Source organism: Chiloscyllium plagiosum, unplaced genomic scaffold (assembly GCF_037043375.1).
Source record: "Chiloscyllium plagiosum isolate Xiang-an unplaced genomic scaffold, Cpla_swu_hap1 HiC_scaffold_29, whole genome shotgun sequence".
Classification (NCBI taxonomy): Eukaryota; Metazoa; Chordata; class Chondrichthyes; order Orectolobiformes; family Hemiscylliidae; genus Chiloscyllium; species Chiloscyllium plagiosum.
In genome coordinates, this window is record NW_028270167.1 from 18,462,484 (window position 1) to 18,487,294 (window position 24,811).

The window sequence follows — 24,811 nt, forward strand, 5'->3', positions numbered from 1 at the left end:
GTTTGTGAAAAAGAATTACCAACAAACCCATTTGTCAACCCATGTGGTCATCTATATCTCCCTCAAGTCTATAATCTGAACAATAATATAATGGTTCATTGGCTTTTAAATTCTCAGTGCTATTTCTCAAGTTTAAATTAACATTCAAAGTTAACTCCAAATCAATGATCTAAATACTGGTATTTTGTACAGACAAGGCACATAAAATCAAATGATCCTACCACACAGAAAGACTCACTCTGCCTGTTCCAAGTCTTTGAAAGAACTAGACTGTTAGTTCCACTCTCCTGCTCTTACCCCAGAGCCCTGCAATTTGCTTTTTTCTTTTCTTGAATGTAACCAATTCCAGTTCACTTTGCAAGTTACTGGTGAAGCAGCCTCCACCACCAGTCAGCATGTTCCCGATCACAATAACTCACTACATTACAAAGGAACCTTCCCATCTTCCTTTTGGTTCTCTTGCCAATTATCATAAATCTGTGTTCCCTGCTTACCAACCTACCTGAACAGTTTCTGCTTAGTTACTCTATCAAAGCGCCTCACAATTTTGAACATCTCTCTTCAATTCTTCCTTAACTTTTTCTGCTCAAAGTACTCCAAATTGAGCTGAAAATGTGATGCTGGAAAAGCGCAGCAGGTCAGGCAGCATCCAGGGAACAGGAGAATCGACGTTTCGGGCATAAGCCCTTCTTCAGGAATTATGCCCGAAACGTCGATTCTCCTGTTCCCTGGATGCTGCCTGACCTGCTCCGCTTTTCCAGCAACACATTTTCAGCTCTGATCTCCAGCATCTGCAGACCTCACTTTCTACTCCAAATTGAGGCCCAGTATCAGCAAGAGTTGTATTGAATGGTGGAGTGGGACTATACTAGCAGTGCTTGTATTTTCTAGTTTCCTTTGTGTTTTCCTTATATCCCTGCATAATTTTGACAAATCTATAAACTCACTCCAAATCCTATGTGCACTTACCATTGTGCACAATAATTTGGCTGATGCTTTTTGCTCAATTTTTATAAGTATTTAGCATACAAATCAAAATAAAATTATATTCCAAATGAGTTCAAGACAATGCTATCCATTGTTAAGGCAATGCAGGGAAAGCTTAATATTCTCACAAAAGTGCTTCAACTATATTGCAAACTTTCGCTTCTTCAGAATAGAGAACTTTTTTTTCAAAATAGTTTCTGTTAGATAATTTTCCCCTTAATTTTAAGTAAAGTAAAGCTTTTCAATGTTTGATTTCAGTTAATCTTTTGTTTACTTGGACTATTATTTTATTAAAAATCCTGTTTTCTGATCCAAAGCACACAACTGCACTAATCCCTTACAAATGAGCAATTGCACCATGTGGGATCTCAAATCAATTAAACTTTTAAACTGTCTGGCTTTTTTGATTTTGAATTTAGACAGCTGCCCATGTTAAGCAGCCTGAACAGAGCCACTGGACTCTGCCTGGCTCATTCTGTTCTAAAACTATGAACTCAGCAAATATCTCATGAGAAGTAACAGGATTAACAATATTGTGTCATGTGATTATTATCAGGCACACAATAGCAACTGCTATTACAAGGGACTCTTGTGACACAGTGATAGCGTCCCTCTCCCTAGACCAAGAAAGCTGGGTTCAAGTCCCACCTGATTCAGAGGTGTATAATAACATTTCTGAACAGGTTGACTCAGAGCAATAGTTAAATACAAGAAAAAAATTAACTGCTGTCACTCCACACAGCAGATTATCAGTTGCTGTCAAGTGTCTGTGTACTTGTAGCTTTCACCACACTGATGTCTGACCAGTTTGTGTTTATCACTTATCATTCCCTCAGTCATCCTTGCCCTGATGAGCATGAAATGGTGAGCAATCCTAATCACCCAGCTTTCTTTGTTTGCCTTATTTTCTACTATAAGGATTTCTTCATCTGTGCTTCCAAAAATACCCTACTGCCTATTTCTTAAAATTAAAAGCAATTAAGATAGCGGATTGGCTGACTGACAGAATGTGGAAGTGCAGGCATTGGACTGGGGTGGACAAAGTTAACTTTGTTGCACAACACCAGGTTATAGTCAAATAGGTTTATTTGGAAGTGCAAGCTTTCGGAGCCCTGCTCCTTCGTCAGGTAGTTAGTGGGGCAGGATCAGAGGATACAAAATTTATAGTAAACGATCATAGTGTCTGAAAGAAGGCAGTGAGTGGGAGTAAAGGTGTCTTTTTCACAATGGCAGCAGTAACTAGTGGAGTTTCACAGGGGTCAGAGTTGGGACCACAATATTCACACTGTACATTAATGATCTGGACAAAGGGACTGATGGCATTGTTGCTAAGTTTGCAGATAACACAAAGATAGATGGAGGGACAGAAGGAATGATGTTGAGGAGGCAGGAAGGCTGCAGAGACCTTGAACAGTTTAGGAGAGTGGGCAAAGAAGAGCTAGATGGAATACAATGTAGGATAGTGTGAGGTTGCATACTTTGGTAGGAATATCCGAGGCTTAGGCTTTTTTCTAAATGGGAAAGACTTCAGAATGCTGAAGCACAAAGGGTCTTGGGAATCCCAGTTCAGGATTCTCTTAAGGTTAACATGCAGGTTCAGTTGACAGTTAGAAAGGTAAATGTAATGTTAGCATTCACGTCGAGAAGGCTAGAACACAAGACTGTGGATGTATTGTTCAGGCTATATAATGCTCTTGTCAGACCACATTTGGAATATTGTGAGCTGTGAAGGGCATGCTCACCTTGAAGGGGATCCAGAGGAGATTTATAAGAATGGTCTCAGACATGAAGGGCTTGGCATATGAGCAGCTGAGGACTCTGAGTCTATACCCAGTGGAGTTTAGAAGTATGGGGGGGATCTCATTCAGAAGAGGAGGAATTTCTTCAGCCAGAGGGTGGTGAATCTGTGGATCTTATTGTCACAGAAGGCTGTGAAGGCCAAGTCACTGAGTGTATTTAAGAAAAAGATAGACAGGTTCATGATTAGTAAGTGAATTAAAGATTATAGGGAGAAGGCAAAAGAATGGGGTTCAGAAACGTATCAGCCATGATTGAATGGCAGAGCAGATTCAATGGGCTGAATGCCCTAATTCTGCTGGTCAGATCAGACCTCAAAATAAGATTACACTCCCTCTCTGACTTTCCAGTCAGATGCCAAAATTATATGAAATTATATCTACATCTGCTCAGAACATTTTAGTTTCTGTTTCAATATATGCATTCCATTCCAACATTATACATTCAAAGTAGTGGGAGAAATGCTAACTAAATGCTTAATTTATTACTGAATTCAGTAATTCAATGTTCTGTTCTTTCCCTACAAATATGGTTGGATTTCTTCTACCTGCAAAATAGACACATCATAGATAAATACGTTTTCCCTAAAACAAACAGATCAAAACAAACATTTAGATCTTTCAATAAAATATTAATATTCGATCCAATCAACATTTGAAATAAGCCTAAGCTACTCCAGAAAAACTATGGATACTATAAGTACAGCACTCATGCATTTGGGCAAGGAATTAGTAAATTTACACATCAACCGATATTAAATTGATTCAAAAAATTTACTCAACTCATTGAATAAATTAATGGAAAGCAAGGTGTCTTGTTAAACTGAGTTTTGAATATTTACTTTCTTTACATCTTTAAAACACTACAGTGTTGATTTCATTGATTCAGCAATTTCATACCACTCTTAAGTTAATATTCTGAACTTGTCTGTTACATTTAAGTCTCTGAAAATCACTATACTGAGTTTTTCTTTAGACGCAAACAGACCAATCACAAAAAAGGATGCATGGTAAAATGTGGGTTCTGTATTTGAAGATAAGTCTATATACAAGTAATGGTCACTCGACTCTATGCAAATCAGATATCTATGATCACTGCTTCAAATTGATGAACAAGGCAAGGAACTTATACATCATATCCTGTTGAGGTGGGTACTGATTGACAGTCACTTATGTCATACTTGCTTATTGAACACTGAAAGTGCCGATGTAATATCAAATTGTAAACAGTTTTGTGCCTTTAGTTAAGAATGCCCAAATTAGTTTTTTTTTGCAGGGTCTTTTATAATTGCCAAAGATAGAGAAATTACCTTTGATCCTTCCAAATTATCTGTTAACCTAAAACTCAAAAGTGAATGGATATGGTGCCATTTGATTTGCTTCAACCCTATCTTATTTAATTAATACATTTGGCTGGTGAATGTTCTGCATATTAGTCGTAGTGAGTGCATGAAGTAATTGTATTTGTGTGAGAAATTTCAAGCCAAAGAGCTAAAGACAAAATATTAGCAAATGGTATTTTATTTGAAATGGACAATACTTACATTATTGCTTTTAATAGAATCAATTATCATCAAAAAGAAACCATTAAGATTACTGCAGAGGGATATAACATTTCATACAGAACATTGTTTTTCCCTAGCATGGAATTCCCTTTTGCAATAGAGACTTTTCACTAGCAGGTATTCGAAACTTATTGATTAACGCAAATTTTTCAATATAAAAATCATGGTTCTACTCACTGATGTCGTAATCCATTTAAAATAAGGGTTAACAAAGGGTCATCTATTTCAGAACTTTTTTTAAACACAGCTTCTAACCCATTACAAGTTCAACAGCTCACCACATACATTAAATTTCTGCTCAGTTAGCATGTGGTGTGATAAAAATACACTGTGTTCAGTTTTTGGTTTTGCTTCTCTCTAGTGAATCTATTGTTTTAGTTGTGAAAGGCATCTTTGGTATTATTGCAAGTGCAATGGCTCAGCCCACGAAAAACAACTTAATAAATTCACTTTACTGTACTTAAAGAAATTCTGTTGAGAGTAGAAAGTGGATTACTTATACAAGTATTGTTTTAAAAATTCACACGGCCTTTGTCTTGGAGTAATAAATTCCCACTTACCATGCCCACTATCCAAGAAATCTGTGATGATGGCTGCACTGCACACTGACCATGGTTTAGAGCGGTCAATGTGTATGAGGGTTGGTGACATCATGTGATTGTCCTTCAACTTCCCAAACACATTTTCACATGCCTTGACGTTGTCATGTGGCATATTAAACACATGGCCTAAAAGCAATGACAAAGAAATTTTAAATTAAATGCAGAATCGTGAATCCTGTCAGTTACTCAAGATCATTTAGGATAATCTAATGCGTTTAACCAGTTTTCTATCAAAAGACATAGCAAAATACTGTCAGATATTTTACCTCATTTAATGGAACTAAGACTGCTCTTCAATGAACTATGTAAGGTCCACGTACTTCCCAACTGTGTTATCGATAATTTTCAATGATCAATTTTTAAAGCCAAAAGAGTGGATAATCAGCTCTCACACTCCTCCCACAAAAGTTATCAATATATCTGGGCAAATGATTTGTGCAGATGCCAGCTTCTTCTAAATTAAGACCATTCAGCATGGTCCCTCAACATGGTCATTTTGCTATAATTTGTAACAGCCTCCGGTCGTTCAGCACAGCTGCAATAAAGATACTGTCTGGCATCTTTCCAGGAACTTAAGCATGTAATGCCAACTTGTGCCTGGCAGTGACTGAGTGCATTCACTGGATCTGGACAGTTCACTGACTAATTAGCAAAAGTCTCATGACAATTTCTTGTAATGTCCAAGGGCAAATAGCTAGTAAACAACACTGTCTCTGGATTATCAATTCTCTCTTTGTTTAATTCCTTGATGATAAAAATATCATGTACACACCAGTCACTGCACTCTGTTTCTTAAACTTGAATCCATTTTCTGCTTCGATTTATTTTGCCTGATTAAAAGAATTGGTTGAAGACAATGTTTTGCTTGTGTTCAAGAAAGTGCATCAGAATATTTTCACAACATTTACACAATATGCTTACTTATATGTAACCTGGGAGGAATATCAGTGTAATGATTGATATTGAACTACATTGTACAATATGCTGAAAATTAAAGCAAAAATGGGATGAAAATATAGGAAAGCATTGTATATATTGCCATAGCTAAATGTAATCTATACCTAGCTCATGAGCAGTGGTAAAGGCTGATGGGAGTCCATCATCTTCAATAACAGAACAGCTTCGCTTTGGGTCACACATTGTTCCAACATCTGCCATTCCTAGCGTGTCACAAGTCTGCGCACCGCATAAGTCCTACAAATAAATAAAATACACACCCATCGTAAAACAGCTGATGTGTTCATTGTATAAATGTTAACCAGAAACGGAGAGCTTAAGCATTAAAAGTAAATTGTCATTCTATCTATTTATAAAGCTCCACAAAACTGCTAGCAATGGTCAGTTTAAAGATATAGAAGTGAGGGGTCTACATGGTTGTGAAACCACAGAATATTTTTAACTCAAGGTACAGTCTTTCTGGGTTCACATCATTCATGTCTGACAAGCTGGATAAATCATTCAGCACAGCATTTATTATTGCCAGAAGATTACGTTTCAATATTTTATTGGAAATGTCACAAATGGGAGACCAGCCAGCACACAGTGAGTTTTGTTTTCAAAACATAATTTCTAAGTAATTTTGTTTAAATAAAGTCACCAAAATACATTTGCCAGCTAAATATGAAAATTAGGCTGCGGTTGGAAACAGTCTTGTAACAGCCAGTTGTCAAGTGGTCACATTGAGCTGCACATAACCATATAGAGATATAGCTTTTACATGTGGTGAATATAAAAATAAGATTGATTGCATGATGAAGAATTGAAAAGATTTGTTTTAGCTTTTAGTCGTGTAATAGACTTTAAAGTGATAGTTGTGATGTTATTACATTCCTTCTATGATATCTAAGTTTAAAGTCATTTTTCTTTCCCTAACTGATTCCATACTGGAAGGGAATTATATACTTCCCACATTCCAGTGTAAATGACAAGGGATCCTAGTTTTAAAGCATGAAGAAAGTTTGGACGACTTGTCAAGTCCCCTGTCAAATCCTGAAAGAATGCAAAATATATTTCATCCTCAGTAAACCTGACTCAGCCTTTTCTCCACTTGCAACAATGGGAGAAATGTTTCCCATTATATTATATCTCACTCTGTCTAATCAAAAGAAAAATATATTCCACTGCAATAGAGTATCCTGCAGCCCACTGCATACCCTTCCAGCACTTTTCCTCCCCAAACCCACCCATCCACTTCATTCTCTGAGGAGATTACACTTTTTTAAAACATGCCAACCATTACACCGCATGAAGACATTTTGCCCAGATCAACACCATCAATTATACAATATGTTCCAAACTGACATCATGTGATATTCAGAATGATTATGTTTTGACATGAGTGTATCTTGAAAAGTATGTTCAGTAGATTGTGTTTAACTAAAATGTCACAGTAACCTGATACCGTAAACATACACACTCCTGTAAACTGTTCTGACAAATGATTTCTAACTACAGTTCCAACACATTGAAGATGGAAATGCTAGAAGAAGCCAAAAGTGCAGCAAAATTTACCAGTTGAACAGTCTGCATCCCTGGTGATTCTTTTACCAACAACAATACTTTCAGTTATTCTTTTCAATACTTTGATTTAAAACAGCTGTAAATTAAGAGGGTAAAGATTCACATTCACAGCTGAGTCATCATCTGCAGAAGATAGATTACTGGCATATGGATATGATAGCTTGTACATTGTTGATCACTTATGTCTGTTTTAAAGCATTAATGATAGCATGGTCATGCAGAGAGAGAGAGAGAGAGAGAGAGACTAGGGCTGGGAAGTTAATCAGTGTGTGATAATAGGCTGTGTTAAAGATATGGCCTTTTTTGTCTTTCTCCACTCAAGCACAGATATTCCTACTGTTGTATCTCACTTCTACAAAAGTTATACTTATCAGTTTAGTAAAAGATTAATTTAATTTATAAATTGAATAGCGAATATGTTTTTTGCAGTGTAATAAAGATGAAAAGTCCCACTCTCTTTTCCCTTTTTAGTTATTGACTGACCTGTTGCAGGTTTATTTCAGATTGGCAGCATAGTTTTTTTTAAGTCTGTGCAGAAAACTTAAAGATTCACTTTCACATAATTCATTTTACATCTGATTTGTCTCCTAGCATACTCAGTGACTTACCTTTATAAGTCCTCTAAGTAACTAAAAGAAAAAATGGCCAAACTAACACACAACAAAGAGGACACTACAACACACACCTGGGTTAAAAACCTCTCCCACAGACAGCTCACAGACATGGAAAGAACAATACTGGCCAAGGGGCTCAACTACAACCACAGGGACGCCAAGACAGCAGACTTCCTAGCAGCACTAGAAGGCACACTCAGGAACAATGGACTGACAGAAGAGACACAACAAACAGTGAGACAAACTGTCGTACCTATGATAACAAGGAAAAGGCAAACACATAACCTCAACACCAAGGAGAGGGAAGCACTGAAATCACTAAGAAACGATAAGAACATAATCATACTACCAGCAGATAAAGGCAGAATGACGGTCATCCTAGATAAATCTGATTACATCCAAAAAGCACAACAACTACTTGAAGATATCAACACCTACCAAAAGAGGGAGTTTGACCCCACCCCACAGCTCATCAATAGGATAAATAACACACTAAGGAATCTACAAAAAAACGGACAGATAACCAGAGCTGACCTACAAAGAATGAAACCGGAAAGCAACAACACCCCCAGATTCTATGGATTACCTAAAGTACACAAACCAGACATGACAACCGGAAGCAGCAGGGACAGACCACTATAAACACCGGAGGAAACATCAAAGAAGCGCTTCGCAGGAGGCTCCCAAGCACTGATGATGTCGCCTAGCCAGGGGACGAAACGTTTGCAACAAAAACTTCCAGCTCGGCAAACAGAACCACAACAAGTAACATTAGAGATAGTACCTAGTTCATGATCTTATGAGATTTCTGGCTGAGGTTTCATTCTGCCCATTGGAGAGATGGTGTAGTCGGTCCTGCTATAATGAAGAAGGGCTTATGCCCGAAACGTCGATTCTCCTGTTCCCTGGATGCTGCCTGACCTGCTGCGCTTTTCCAGCAACACATTTTCAGCTCTGATCTCCAGCATCTGCAGACCTCACTTTCTCCTGCTATAATGTGCCTTTCTTCAACACAAATTGGCTATAATGCAATTGAAGAATTTAGACCATTATTTGTGAACACAAACTTTCCTTCCCTGTATTGGCTATAACGCGATTCTGATCTCATTGATTTTAATGGTGCTGCTATGATGCAATTTTCTTATAATGCAGGATTGTATGGGAACGGAACTACTGCATTATATCAGAACAGACTGTATCCCTGTCTCTGCTGGTAGTTTGTGACCTGTAATTGTTTCCTTTACCTATGGAGTGACTGCAATCTGACTCCAGTAGTTTTCTGCAAACTCTTTTATTTACACCACTGTACATAATACTGCTCTCTATATGTACATCTTATATAAGTATTCCATGCTTTCATTGCAACATGCCTGCTGTTAACAGGCTGAGATGGACAAATTTCTAATCAAGAATTATGGGGATAATGCTGGAAAGTGGAATTGAGGATTATCAAATCAGCCATAATTGGTGGACTGAATGGATTACTTCTGCTCCTACATTTTATGGTCTTATGTTATTGATGTCACTGTTACATCATGATATGCATCACCATCTCAAAGCATATCCATTATCATTTTACTGCAGAACTGCTTCAGCAATTCTGAAAATGTAAAATGTTGTGTGACATCTCTGGTAATGAAATGGGAGGGTTGGTGGAGGTGGGGTGGGGGGTGGGGAATGTTTATATCCTGCAAGCATTTGTGAAAAGAGGTATTAAAATACTCATGGTTTTCTCTATTGGGGATATCAAAAGCAAACCTCAAAGAACAAAGAGTAAAATGAAAATACTGACTGCAATTGGATATCAGGAAATACATCATGCACCAGTGATGGGATCAGAGCCATGGCCAAATGCAACGTTTTGATTTCACTGTGTTGAGGATATAATTGATTAGATGAAAGCTGATGAGGTAGCTGAAAGGCAGATGTGGAAAAAGCAGATAGTAGCCTACCAGTATTCAAGCTGGTGGGAAACAGACCTGAGAATGACCTTTAACATCAGAGAGCTCTGCAGGTGATTAATTGGACATATCCAATACTGAAACCATTTGTCACAGAACATAACGTGCCCACAGAGACTAGTAAGAGTTAAAAGGAAATGAACTGAAAGATAAGACTGGAAGATGGTATCAATACTCTCCCTGTATTTTAGCTTTACAAGAATTTAAGATAACGTTGTTCTGTCCATATAAACTAAATTCAAAAGCTCTCTTGAATCTGATCTTTTTCGTGATCCTATGACATATATGTTCATAAAAAATGTTGGACAGAAACATAGCTCATAGGCAGCAAAATCCAAATAGCAACCAGGGCTAGAAATTAGGTTTTTCCAGTAGTATGATGCGTGCACATTTTTGAATTGTTTGTTATGATGCTTCTGACTAATCTGGGTCATTCTTTGCAAACATTAGAAAAGATCTCAAATAGCTCAGATCCAAACTGATCACATACTATTAAAGAAAAGGAAAGCCAGTTATGACTATATCATGATCCACTCAGATAAAATGCATTGCAATTGTGCAAAGAAAAAATAAGTGAGAGACAAAGGCATGGTAGATACATTGAAAACCACTGGTGGAATTGTAGGAAAATTATATCTAAAAAGTTGATATTCGCTTGAGAGATAAAGGGATCATGACTATTACAGGGAGAGAATTTTAATCAGTCTGCCACATTTTGTCTGCTGCTGTTACTTGCCTATATGCCTATAACTAAGAAACCCATTGTACAAAGTCCAATAAGGCTGCTTCAAGTGCTACTACACATTATCAAAGGAAGGGATGTAGGAGGATGGAGGTTGCCCTTAATATACACAGTGAAGTTATAGATCTACCAGCTTAGGACACAGTAGCAATTTCATACAATTAACTAATGGAGGAGGTCTTCCAAGATCTGAATAAAACCTTAAATCGAAAGATTTGTATTGACCCTTTCAGTTTTCCATGATTGTTGACTGCTCCAAATGCCAAATTTTGGAGGAAATGATCAAATTGCCTTTGTTACAAGATACTAAAGTCAGTTACATATTTACTTATCCAAACCTATTGAATTCACCAAGAAATAAACTGCAGAAGTTAAAAATGAAGCACCTTTAAATCAATTTTATGCTAACAAGGAAATTTGGTTCCAGTTCAAGTTTCTTTTTTAAGTGGTATGCATTCAAATTTCATATAATGGAGAATTCTGCCATTTTACAAGAAACTGAACCCTGAACTAATCAACCCAAGCAGCTCAGGTTTCCTCCATAGCCAAATGCCCATTGTTATGATCTGCAATATATTAACCTGCAAAGAAATTAACTGTCTAAAGTACTTTGAAGGGAAATGTGATGCTTCCTATATATAGATCTCTTCCCTAGACTCAGATCTTGTCAACCATCATCAGTAAGTTATACTGCTAAAATTAAATATTGCAAATGTTTTACCAAGTTCACCTGAAACTTAAACCAATAAATGAAATTGTCAAACAAAGCCTCTTACTGTGCTGCAATGGAATTTTGCTAACAAGAATCTTTACACCTTCATGCTAGTAACTGCAAAACATTAATTGCATTCCTAGACCCTCAATAGTTCCTACAGAAGGTGACCAAACAGGTGGATTGATGTGGTGTATATGGACTTCAGTAAGGCGTTTGATAGGGTTCCTTATGGTAGGCTACTGCACAAAATAAGGAGGCATGGGATTGAGGGCAATTTAGCAGTTTGGCTCAGAAATTGGCAAGCTGAAAAAAGACAGAGGGTGGTGGGAAATGTTCATCCTGGAGTTCAGAGACTAGTAGTGTACCGCAAGGATCTGTTTTGGGTCCACTGCTGTTTGTCATTTTTATAAATGACCTGGATGAAGGCGGAGAAGGATAGGTTAGTAAATCTGCAGACGACACTAAGGTTGACACAGTTGTGGATAGTGCCAAAGGATGCAGAGGGGCATAGACAAGCTGCAGAGCTGGGCTGAGAGGTGGCCAAATGGAGTTTAATGCAGAAAGACGTGAGGTGATTCGCTTTGGAAGGAGTAACAGGGATGCAAAGTACTGGGTAAATGGTAAGATTCTTCGTAGTGTAGATGAGCAGAGAGATCTTGGTGTCCATGTACTAGATCCCTCAAAGTTGCCACCCAGGTTGATAGGGCTGTTGAGAAGGTATACAGTGAATTAGCTTTCATTAGTAGAGGGATCAAGTTTCTGAACCATGGGGTCATGCTGCAGCTGTATAAAACTCTGGTGCAGTTGCACTTGGCACATCGCATGCAGTTCTGGTCACCACATTATAGGAAGGATGTGGAAACTTTGGAAAGGATTCAGTGAAGATTTACTAGGATGTTGCCTGGTATGCAGGGAAGGTGTTACGAGGGAAGATTGAGGGACTTGATGCTGCTTTCATTAGAGAGAAGAATGTTGAGAGGTGATTTAATTGAGACACATAAGATAATCAGAGGGTTAGATTGGGTGGACAGTGAGAACTTTTGACTGAGGATGGTGATGGATAGCATGAGGGGACATAGCTTCAAACTGAGGAATCATAGATATAGGACAGATGTCAGAGGTAGTTTCTTTACTCAGAGAGTAGTCGGGGTTTGACTCATACTGGATATTGTTCAGCAGGCAATGAGAGCCAACTATAACTCTATTGTTAGAAAATAAAAAAATAAAAGGGGGTGCTGAACGTTGCTTTCTCCAGATGGAGAATGCTCAACACCAATCACTCCGTTTAACTCAACAAGATCCAGGAATGAATCTGGCCTTGCCTGGCTCTGTCTGGTTCAGTACCATTCTGGTGATAGGTTAACCCATCATATGAAAAGATAAGCTTCAGATGAGCATCATGGATCATCTTAGCTGGAGGCTCAGTTTGTTCTGGAGCACAAAATCTACAGTAATGCTTCAATACTGTGGCAAGGATGTTGACTAGCTCTGTAGCATTTGCTGTGTTCAGTGCACTGAGTTGTCTCATGATGTACCATGGAATTAAACAAAATTGGCTGAAGTTCCCTCATGCACGAGAACTTCAGGAAGTCCCTCAGTTGATTATCATCATGCTGTTTGGCTATTTTTTGCATCTGTGTTGGATGCAACATCTTGGTAGGTGGTTGCTGACATAACAGTCTCCAAACTCCAAAGGCACTTCATTGTCCAAAGCATGTTGAAGGGCTCTAAAGTTTTGAAGGTGTGCTCCATATATGTCACCTTTCTTAATCATTCCTACATCAGTGAACTACAGCAAGAAATCAAAGAGAAATTCAGAGGGAAAGGGAAATAGTCAGAAGGAGAGGGGTAGATAAATTCAGTGATAGAGAGAAAGAGAAAGATCGGGGTGGGGGGGTGGAAATAGAAACTCAGAGAGAGAAAACAGAGACAGAAATAAAAACAGGCATAGAAGCATATTTCTTTCTTATTTGAAAGCTAAGCTGAATATTTTAATTTCATAGTTTTATTCCCATATATGGTGTTACAAACTTCTGTCTCTGCTATCTATGCAAAGGCGACAGAACACTTTGGAGATGAATAGCAATTGTGCAGTAAGATTGCTATCACCTTGTGATTGTAATCACAAACTCTAATTAGGTGGGTTCAAGCTGTTTATTTTTGAAGCATTGCATTCAGTTCTTATGTCTCTTTGGGTGGATAGCTGACAAGATCTCAAGTTGTTTTCTTTTAATCTCAGCTGGGAAGTCAGTTGCTGTTCTTTAAGGTATTGTTAACTATCAAAATCATATTACTTTACATTGCTACGATGGAAACTAAACCACAGGGAGCAAATAGATCTCTTGGCTGTTGTGGAGCTCTGAAGATGCGATTTTCATCTTAGCATCAAATTTTTACCAAGCCTGGTAACCTTGTTGATATTCTTGAGAAAAATAACAATCATCATACATTTCTTAAATTAGTTGAAAGACATTTCTGGATAATAAGAGTGCCTAAATGATGTTACATGTAAACTCCCTCCAGGAATAAAAATTATATTCCCAAACTACTAAAAATGAACGATATATTAGCAAAAATTAATTTAATCAATATAGAATCACAGAATTTTTAATGAAACAGAATGAGGCCATTCGGTCTACCATGCCTGCACTGGCTCCCTGAGCATTTTTACTTCTGCCTTTTGCCCATAACACAGCACATTGTTTCTACTTCAATAATCTTTCAATCCCCTCTTGAACATTAATTGAGCATGTCTCCACCGTACTTATAAGCAGTGCACTTCAGACCTGAATCACTTTCTGTTTGAAAAGAAAATAAGAACTAGGAGCAGGATCTATTCTGTCCAGACCCATCATGATTGTGAAATGCCCTATCAAATTTCATCTCAGGATTCATCTTTTCAAGAAAACCAGTCCCAACTTCTCCAGACGTTCCCTTATAACTGAAGCTTCTCATCCTTGGAACCATTCTTGTAAACCTCTTCTGAAGTCATTCCAATGCAATCACAGCCTTTCCAAATGGTGACTCCCAGTGTGGACACAATCGTCAAACTAAGGTCCATACCTTAAATGTTCAGCAAAACCCTATCCACCTACAAATGAAGACTAGAATATACAATGATTAATTAACAGTTCTCTCCATGTGTCCTACCATCTTCAATGACTTACACACATATATACTTAGGTCACTCTGCTTCTGATTGTACATGTTACTTTTATACTGTCTCTCTGTGTTCTTTGAACAGAAGTGACCTCACATTTCTCCGCATTGAATTTCATCTGCCCACTCCCCCAACTTGTCAATGTCTTTTTGTAATTCTATACTGTCTTCTAAACAGTTTGCAATTTGTTCAAGTTTTATGTCTTCTTCAAAATTTGAATTTCTACCCTACTCACCAGGCTAAAGACCAATATATATATCAGGAAAAGCAAAGGTCCTAATACTTACCTAATACTGGGGAACTCCATTGCAAATCTTCATCTAGCCTGGGAAAATATCCATTATTCTCTGTCTCCTAATATTCAGATAATTGGATATCTACATTGCTACTGTCCCTTTTAAACTATGACCTATCACTTTCCTGATAAGTCTGTTGTTTGGTGCTGTATTAATGCCTTTTGGAAATCCAAGTACAGCACATCAATAGTCTTGTCCTCATCAACCCTGTTGACCTCTTCAAAAGACTTCAGAAAATTAGTTGGACATGAGTTTCCCTTAACAAATCCATGCTGATTCTTCTGAATATAACTATTAACTCAATCCTAAATAAATACTTCTAGATGCCACCCCACCACCCATGATAAACTGAGCAATTGCTGGGTCAAGGTTTACAAACTTCTTTGAACATGGGCATAATATTTGTGATTCCACAGTCCTCTGGAAAACAGATTGAAAAACATTGATGATAATTTTTCAATCTCCCCAAGGGAAGATTGATTAATTATCATCAATGCTGCTGAAAGTTCCAATCTCCATTTCTCAGTGCCCTTGGATGCACCTCATTTGCCCCCATTGCCTTCGCAGCTTGGACGTCTGACAGCTTCTGCAATACTCCCTCATTATCAATTGTAAATACGTCCAGTGACTGAATTGTCTCCTCCATCACAATGGCCTAACCTCCATCCATCTCATCAGTAGAACAGATGTAAAGCATTCATTTAACACTTCAGCCACATCTCTTGCCCCGATGTGTAAATTGCACTTTTTAGTCCCTAATCAGTCCTACTCCTTTCTTCCAACTTTTGACTACTGATATGTTTATAACACACTTCTGATCATTATATTTAGTTTAAACGTCATATTAGATTGAAGAATTTGTGAACATTTATACTCATTCAACTCATGTCAAGTATTTTGGCCCTAAACAGGAAAACACAAAAGAACTGTGGATGTTAGAAATCAGAAACAAAAGCAGAAATGGCTGCAAAAACTCAGAAGGTCTGGCAGCATCTGTAGAGCAAAAGAAGTATTTTGGCCCAATCTATTTGAAAAAACCTAATATGTTTACGTGGCAAAGCTTTGTCAAAAACAAAATCAGTACACAGGAACCTTTAAAAATTGAGATTGTGGTGTGAATAAAGATGTGATTAAACGAAAATTGAAATGTTTAAAATTTGGAGGTTTCACAGAATCAATGCTGACAGGCAGTTTCCCCTGGCTGGAAAATCTATATCAAGGGCTTACAGGAGAGTCTCAGGAGAAAAGGGCAATAGATGTTAAAATTTAGTTATTGGCTTATTGATAATGTTAATATAGAATTGAAACATTGTTAAGAAGTGACACAAAGTTGGCATTTGTTTTGTTTCACATTCATCAGATATCAGACACAAGAAACCAAATGGAAAAAGGAATATCAATTTGTGCAGCAGGAAAAGAATTGGTTAGATCATGATTAGTGTGGAATTACTCACTGTTTCTCTTAGTTAGCTAATTAAACTCAGACCTTAATGAATTGTAGAGCAGGCTTGAGGAGTCTATTCTTGCACTTATTTCATATGTACTTATGTTAAACAAGGGATAGACGATTTTGATATGTTCATGTAATTAAAGCCAGCCTATTAAAGCCATACAATTTGCACTAAATTGTCAGCCATAACTGCCACTGGATGACTGACCTGATCAAGTAACATGAAAATTGTTCACAAAACTTAAACCCACATGGTAAAATATGTTTGAGGTTCCGAATATGGAGCTACAAGCTTATAAAAAATTGGTACATATTCTGACACAGTATCAGATCTCAAACAATTCTTGGCTTAGCAATGAGCATTAAGAGGATTGTAAGCAGCCTGTTTTAATGCTAAATTAAGTGATGTTTAATTGATATTTTTCCAATGTTAGACATTCTATTGCTTGTCAGAGTTTAGTAAGCTGAGGGAGTAATGAGAAAGGTCAAACTCAATGCTGTTCATTTTCACTATTTTTCACATCATGCCAGTATCAAAGCAGTGAGTGCAGTATAACAGCTCCAGAGTCAACAGTCACACTTTGTGAATACATAAAATTGTTTTGGAATATATTTTGTGTCAAACATGTAAAGGGAGTCAGTTAGCTCAGTTGGCCAGAGAGTCAATTTGCAACACAGAATGATGTTAACAGTGTGGATTCAAATTCTGCACTGGCTGAGGTTACCATGAAGGATTTTCGCTTTCAAACTCTCCCCTTGCCTGAGGCATAGTGACCCTCAGGTTAAATCACCACCATTTGTCTCTCTTTAATGAGGGAATAGTCCTCTGGTCTGGTAGGACTATGGTGACTTTGTTATTATATCAAAGAACTCACAAAGTTACTTCCAGTTCATTTTCACAAGTCGTCATGAATACTTCAATATAAGTAGGGCAAATGATGAATGTATAGTAATTGTAATAATTACACTGAAGTGTCAGCCATTTTTATGTAATGTGCACATTAAAAGGATGTAGCAATCATGATTACAACAAAATTAATTTTATATTCTTTAGCACCTCCAATGTATTCTCGTCATATCCCATGGAATTGATGTTAAAAGCCCAACAGAAAGAAAATTTGCAATACTGTAACAATAACTTAAATTATTTTTAGCTTTGTTTTAACACTGAGAAATATCCCCAGGTGCTTAACAAAAGTAAATATCAAACAACATCAAGGTACATAAGAGGCTGTTAAGGCAGTTGAGCAAATGCTTGGTTAAATGAGCAGAGATTTCTGGAGTGGTAAAGCATGTGGAGGTTAGACAGATAGGAAGAACAAGGTAATTAAGGGATTTGAAAACGAGAATGAGATGTTAACTTTCAAGTGACACTTAACCAGGAGCCAATGTACGTCAACAAGTACAAGGAGGTCAACAAGTTAGTCCAAGTTGGAATGTATGCCACAGAAATATGTACTCAGTTGAATAGTCTAATGATAATTATTTTAGGAAATCCATTAATAAACATGATGCTGAAATGGAGTGCCATTGACAGAGATAATGCCACATGGCATTCCCACCAGCCGGAGTGGTCACTGGCTCCACAGGAAGCACAAGACAGAGGCTAAAGTAGAGAAGTTTCTGTCCAGTAACAAGACAAAGGTCCAAAGCCAAGATAAAGATTAGCACAGGCAACCTGACCATGTTATGAGAAGAAACTTGAGTGAAAATAAGGGACATCAATTTCACAAAATATGCTGACCATTACTTGGTGTTGTTTTTTGTTGCTTTATTGTAGAGCAGTCAGCAAAAACAAAACCTGTCTTCTTTGGCTCACAGAAAATGTAGAAGATGTATTTGTTGTGCTTTGTTTACATTCAGGGTTATCTTGGGTTCGGAAACTATGTGCTGATATTATATGCATTTAAGTAATGAAATTTGCTTTGATCATGAGTAGTGGTTTCCAGAACTATGTCTACTACTGTAAATGAGATATTCTTGTAGACCATTTAACATTAGGGTAAATTGTAAATTGACTATGTGTCCACAATTCTTAAAACTTTGGCTCCTTTACTAAGTTTCTACTGTTGCATTCCAGATAAAAGCTTCCTCTGTACAGCATCTCCTCAGTAGGGTGGAGAACTCTAAGACCCGTGCAATAAATTGAGATCAAGGATATCTGCATTCACTTTGAAGTGTGCACATTAACAGAGTCAAAGAGAGCAGACGCGCTGTCCTCTTATGGCTTCTGGAGGTCAGAATGTGTGTAAACCTACTGTGATCACTCAAACACTCCCAATGGGTCTGAATATCTTCAAATGAACAAAACACACTGCTGATTGAATTCAATTGCTCAGGTCAATTACATCTTTCTCATTTTGAAAGATAAACTGCAACTTGGAAGTGAGACCAACTGACAAACAAAATATAAAGTGTGGTATAGGTTTTCATGAGTCAAAATGCAACACTGCACTAACTTTATGTCTGAGTTGCCAAGTGCTGCTACACGAAAGTCACATTGTGCCACATTATGAATGGATGCAGTGATGCCACAGGTACTACAACTTCTCAGACCCTGTGTACATTACTTTCAAGCTCACCAAATGTAAAGTCAACTAATTTGAACATTTTGTGGTGTTCCTGGCATTTACTGAAAAATAAATTCTGGCAGCGCCAGGAGATCAATAGTAGTAAGATGCCAGCAGCAATTTGCTAATTTTAACTCAGCCATAAAAAAAGATATTCTAAAACAAAAAAAAAACCATAAAATTCTGGAGATACTCAGCAGATCTGGCAGCACCACTGGAGGCAGAAACAAAGTTAACATTTCGATGTCAGAAATGAACAATGAAGGAAAGTCATGCTGGACTCAAAACGTTAACTCTCTCCACAGATGCTGCCAGACCTGTTGAGTTTCTCGAGCATTTTGCATTTTTTGTTTCAGATTTTCAGCATCTGCAGCATTTTGCTTTTATTTGAGATTCTATACCCTAAGTTCGAAGAGCAAGCCCACCATCTGGCACATTTTGCTTTCAGTATGCTTTCAACGGTGTATCTGTAGATGTTGGTGAGGGTCCTTACAGAGTTGCCAAATTCCCTGAGCTGCCTGAGGAAGAAGAGGCGTTGTTGTTGCCTTTTTGACAATTGCATCTGCGTGCGATGTCCAGGACAATTGTCAGTAATCGTCACTCCAAGAAACTTGACACTCTCTACCCTCTCAACCTCAGTTCCACTGATGTAGATAGGGGAGTGTTATCCTCCTTTCTTTCTGAAGTCAATGATCAGTTCTTTTGTTTTGCTGGCATTGGGAGAGAGGTTGTTCCCATTACACCATGTCACCAAACTCTCCGTCTCCCTTCTGTATTTTGACTCATTGTTAAATGTTCGTCCAACTATTGTGGTGTCATCAGCAAACTTACAGATGGCATTCATTCATAATTTGGCAACACAGTCATGGGTGTACAGGAAGTACAGTAGGACGCTAAGAATGCATCCTTGGGGGGCACAAGTGGTAGCATTGGTATTCAGCCACACCATAGATTTAAATTTTCTATCTTTAGTGCTGCCTCCAGAGCTTTGAAAAAGACAGAGCTGGCTCTCGCAGCATGATGGTACAGTAATATAGACAGGGTATAACCACGCATCCTGATATATAAGTCAAAAAATAAGTACATCACTATGCCAATGCTGCCAATATGGCAAAAATCACTTCTTCAACATTTACCCCTGCCTAAACAAAAGATGAATTGCAAAAATTTCCCTGTAAATGAAGGAACTTTTGTTAATTGCTATCTGAGTAGTGCTTTCATGTAAATTGGAGTCAATTTCAAAGGAGTGATTGTCTCTCAGAATATTTTCACTTTGCCAGAGAAGCTAGAAAATTGCTTAACTAGTTAAGTTATAGCTGAAGGTCGAGTCACATTTTAGAAACTTCTTAACACTAAAGCAACTGACCCTGCAGGGCATCAAACTGTTAATGAACATTAAACATTAAAACAGAGCCCTGGCTGTCGAAATGAAAGTTAAGAGTTGTCATGTATCACAATTTCCAGGTTTCTACATTTTAATTAAAGCACTTAATACATTATTTTGTCCAATACTTTAACTTTCTAAATAAGAAGAGTTTGACTTTAATATATTAAGCATGGCAATATCACACAATGTAAATTCACATTCTAGCTGTTGCAGAAACAGAAATTAAACACTTTGTGAATTAAGTTTCCATTGATCTTTGACACGTGTTCTACTGATTCAAGACTGGAAAATTAATGTTCAGAGTTTCACCATAATGAGTTGATCTCTTTGTGTGTAACAGAAGTGCAATTTAGTTTAGTTACACATGAGGTGAACTGGGAGATTGCCATTTTCCATCATAAGCTAAATTCCACAATGCTAGAATTAATTGTAAATTTATTCTACTGTATGAGTAAACTAAAGCAGTGAGTTTGGTTATCTTTCAATTAGTATGCTCCCCCACACTTTGTCGTTTTCTTTGTGCCCATCCGGTTGAAGTGCAATAAACAAATGTGTAACACACAACAAATGCAGACTTTGGAAAATGCTGCAGTTCTGCCCATGGTGGGTAAGAGGTGAGCAGGGTACTGTCACTTGGCTGCACACAACATGACCCATCCTGAGATTACAAGCCTCACATGAATGTAATAATTGGCCACTCAGTTGAGTGAGGACAGGAAATTGGATCAATTAGGCTTAGCACAACAGCAGACCAATAGTGGGAAAAGAAGTCAAACCCTGATGTAGTGGAATAAACAGAAAGAACTGTGAATTTGAAACCAGAGGAGCACAGCACTCAAAGCATTGACTTTCTTTAAACAGATGCTGCTTGATCTGTCGTATTTCTCCTGCTTTTGTCTGAGATAGTGAAACTGCAAGATGAAAAGTAATTTGGAACCTTTCTGTGAACTATTCGCCAGCAGTTATTTTTAGTAGCACTGATCATACTGTTCACCACCAACTTCAAATGAAGGAAGCCTGCATAGCTCACATTACACCCATCTTTACTTCAAATTGTAATCAGCTTCTATGGCAGTCTAATTTCTTGTTTTGAACCTCGCACAGAATGGGCACAGATGCTCTTTGCCCATTCAGTGGTACATGAGTAAACTGCATTCATAGAACCCCAACAGTTTGGAAGCAGGCCATTTGTCCCACCAAGTCCACACCAACCCTCCAAGGAGTATCCCATCCAGATCTATCTCTCCCGCCGTATCCCTGTAACCCTGCATTTCCCATGGCTAATCTATCCCTAAACACAATGGGCAATTTATCATGGCCAATCCACTTAACTCATGCATCTTTGGACTGTGAGAGAAAACCAGTGCACCCAGAGGAAACCCACATGGACAAAGAGAGAATGTGTAAACCCCAGACAGACTGGAGGCTGGAATCGAATCCACGTCCCTGGTGCTGTGGGGTAGCAATGTTAACACTGAGCCACCGAGCCACCCCATTCAATGGACAATGGGTGACCAAGAGATGCATAAATGCCTCCTCATCCACAATTTTCAGCTTTAGGGAAAAAAATTGACAATACCCACAGCTTCAGGTCATTCCCAGTGTTACAGGACTTAGATGACTGAAGAACCAACCACAACAATTATTGTATCAATCAACTAAATGATCCCCTTCTGTGTTGCATGATTCTCTAACTTTATCCTTCCAGAATAAGAGGATTGATTAGTTCCGTTGCTTGGATGGTTGACTTGCAAAGCAGAGTGATGCCAATAGTATGAGTTCAATTCCCATACCAGCTGAGGCTATCATGAAGGTGTTCCTTCTCAATCTTGTCCCTTGCCTGAAGCATGATGATATTCAATGTAAACTCATCATCAGATGTCTCTCTTTCTCTAGTGAAACAGCACGTTATGGTCCTCTGGGATTATGGCAAGAATTTACCACAAGAAAATAAGTTATCGCAAAACCTATTCCAAGTTTCACTTAAATCTTCAACCCCTCTTATACAATTTAAGCATAAAGAATTACTATTTGCATTATGCTGGGGTTTGTAAACAGCTGTATATCTTGGCTAAACAAGCTGGATGGTTTCAAATCAAGTATTGTGGCTAAATGGATTGGTTCCATTTGTATATTGCAGAAATATCTAAGAAGACACTACAGAATACAATGTATTATGATCAAGATTTGTGCATATTATTAACGCTTTCAAGATAATGTGCAAATTACATCACAGGGCTATTTATGAGGATTGATTCTAAAATAACCAAGACCTAGGCCTGAACATCAGCTAAACAGATGGCAACTTTTGTTTTATTTTATGTGTTCTTAGAAAGTTTATATTTTCAGCATCTGCTGTTTTACACTTTAGAGTTTGAATGCTGATTTGGAATGCATCAGAAAAAGATATCCTATAGTTGCAAAGTGGATTGTTTCAAGCCTGGAACAAAGCCAGTAAAGCATGTAATGAAGAATATATTCCAGGGAGGAAAGTGATGATTGTGTACAGTAACAAAACAGAGCAGAGATAACATAGTCCTGAAGATAGATAACAGAAATCCTGGAAACAGGTTAACAAGTTATCTATTTTCCTGACTTTTCCTGATATTTTGAGATAAAACTATTGCCAGTTAAAACGTAATCAGAAAGTGTAGAAATACAGATGTGAACATACATCTGAAACTGAAAGGAAACAGAACCTTCACATACATCTGCTGTGAAAAGAAATTTGCAGAGATACATTCTAAAAGCAAATCCAATTCTCTTGTACAATCACCTAACCTACACTTCTTTTGACTGGAGTTTTTAAGTATCTTGTTCACTTCTTTGCAGGTTAGAAGGTTGGAATATATCAATTAATCCATCATACCAAACCCTAGTAGGACAAGAAAAGCACAAGCAACATCTATGGCCATACAAATCTTGCACCTTTGTGAAAGCTGTGACTCTCATCGCAGCAAGAAGCCCAGACTTTTTGCCAGAGAAGCTACAGCTGATTGCGGTACCTTTGTGCTTGGGAGTGGAAAGTGAAACCAGGTAGTGTCCCATTCTTTATTATTGCCCAATGAGACTGTTATACATGTGCACTGATGAAAAACAGAACTGAGTTCGGTTTATCATATGGGGTTGAAAAATCTATCAGCCATGATCGAATGGCGAACCAGACTCGATGGACAGAATGGCCTAATTTCTGCTCCTAACGTCTTACGGTCCTAGCTGAATGATCTGCTGACACTCTTTGTGTGGGTTATTTAAAAATGACTATAATGGAGAAGTGCCACATGAATTTATTTTTAATTCAACCTGTTATGACACACTTCTGTGCCCATAAAATCCTGACATAGGATTTGAATCCAGATCTTATGGCCCAGAGATAGGGTCACAACTGCTGTGCCACCACACCTTTTCAGCAGGCAGATGTTCATAGAGTACAAGGAATTGTACTCAGAATTAGATGTAAAAAAAGGGAAGAAAAGGAGCAAAGAAGGAACTTTTAATATTATTTATATTGATTGAGTCTGAACACCAAGAACAAAGAATAATCAACTTCACTTGGCTAGGCAACTTCACATCAGCCCTTAATATGGTCTTTAATCATTATCTGATTAAATTAAATACTGATTTAGCATTACTATTTAAGATCAACCTGGTGTATATTTAATTGACTAAATGTCTAATCTGAACATGTCCCCTTAATAACCAAACCATCAAGAAACTGGTTTTGTGAGCATGAGGAGACATTACTAGTTAATGATTGACAGGATAAAATGCACAAGCTATCCTAATGAAGAAGAACTGCTATCAGTTTCAGGGCCAGTACTCCAGTGGTCGTGAAAGAAAGCTGTTATGGCATGCTGAGTTTTGATCTAATAAAACAAAAATATTTGAGGCTGCATATGCCAATTAAACACCTCATTTATTCCCATGCTGCTAAGAGTTTTGCATCTGGTACATATACTGAACAACAATAAAAGATGCAGTTAAGACTATTGTAATAAATGGAAAATTGAACCTCTAGCAAAATGACCCGTAGTTAACATTTCCCTTCAGTGTATGTACCATTGAATTTATATGATTATGCAACTCTAAAGTATTGAAATGTCAGTCAATATCTCTTTTACTCCACAAAATGTGAATGAAAATATGATCAAGAAGGATTGCGCTGGATTGTCTGTGAATCATTTTCTTTGAAAAGATCGTAAATATATGGTGGAAGCTTCACGCATGTTCTTCCATTAGAGAAAGAACCACACTGCAGTACATATTAGACATTAACAGATTTGCAGTGCTTTGCAAGCGAGGTCTGGTATATTTTGTAACATGGTTCAAAGGTTAAGCTTGTCAAATTCTTCATGGAGCAGGATGAAAAGAATGGAGCAGAGGAAAGTGATACTTGCACTGTCAATGTAGAACTGACAGTACAGCCATATCTTAGGCAGTAGAATC

The 24,811-nt window shown here is 37.7% G+C and overlaps 1 protein-coding gene across 1 annotated transcript in view; it reads right to left on the reverse strand.

Annotated features, from left to right (window-relative positions):
* The window catches only part of LOC122540548 (A disintegrin and metalloproteinase with thrombospondin motifs 15-like), a 48,844-nt gene that overhangs the window by 17,279 nt on the left and 6,754 nt on the right, over positions 1–24,811 (reverse strand). Inside the window, exons 3-4 of the mRNA XM_087976397.1 lie at positions 6,012–6,144; positions 4,909–5,076 (exon numbers count right to left, since the gene is read on the reverse strand). Of these exons, the coding sequence (XP_087832523.1) occupies positions 4,909–5,076; positions 6,012–6,144 (301 nt within the window). The remainder of the gene's footprint in view (positions 1–4,908; positions 5,077–6,011; positions 6,145–24,811) is intronic.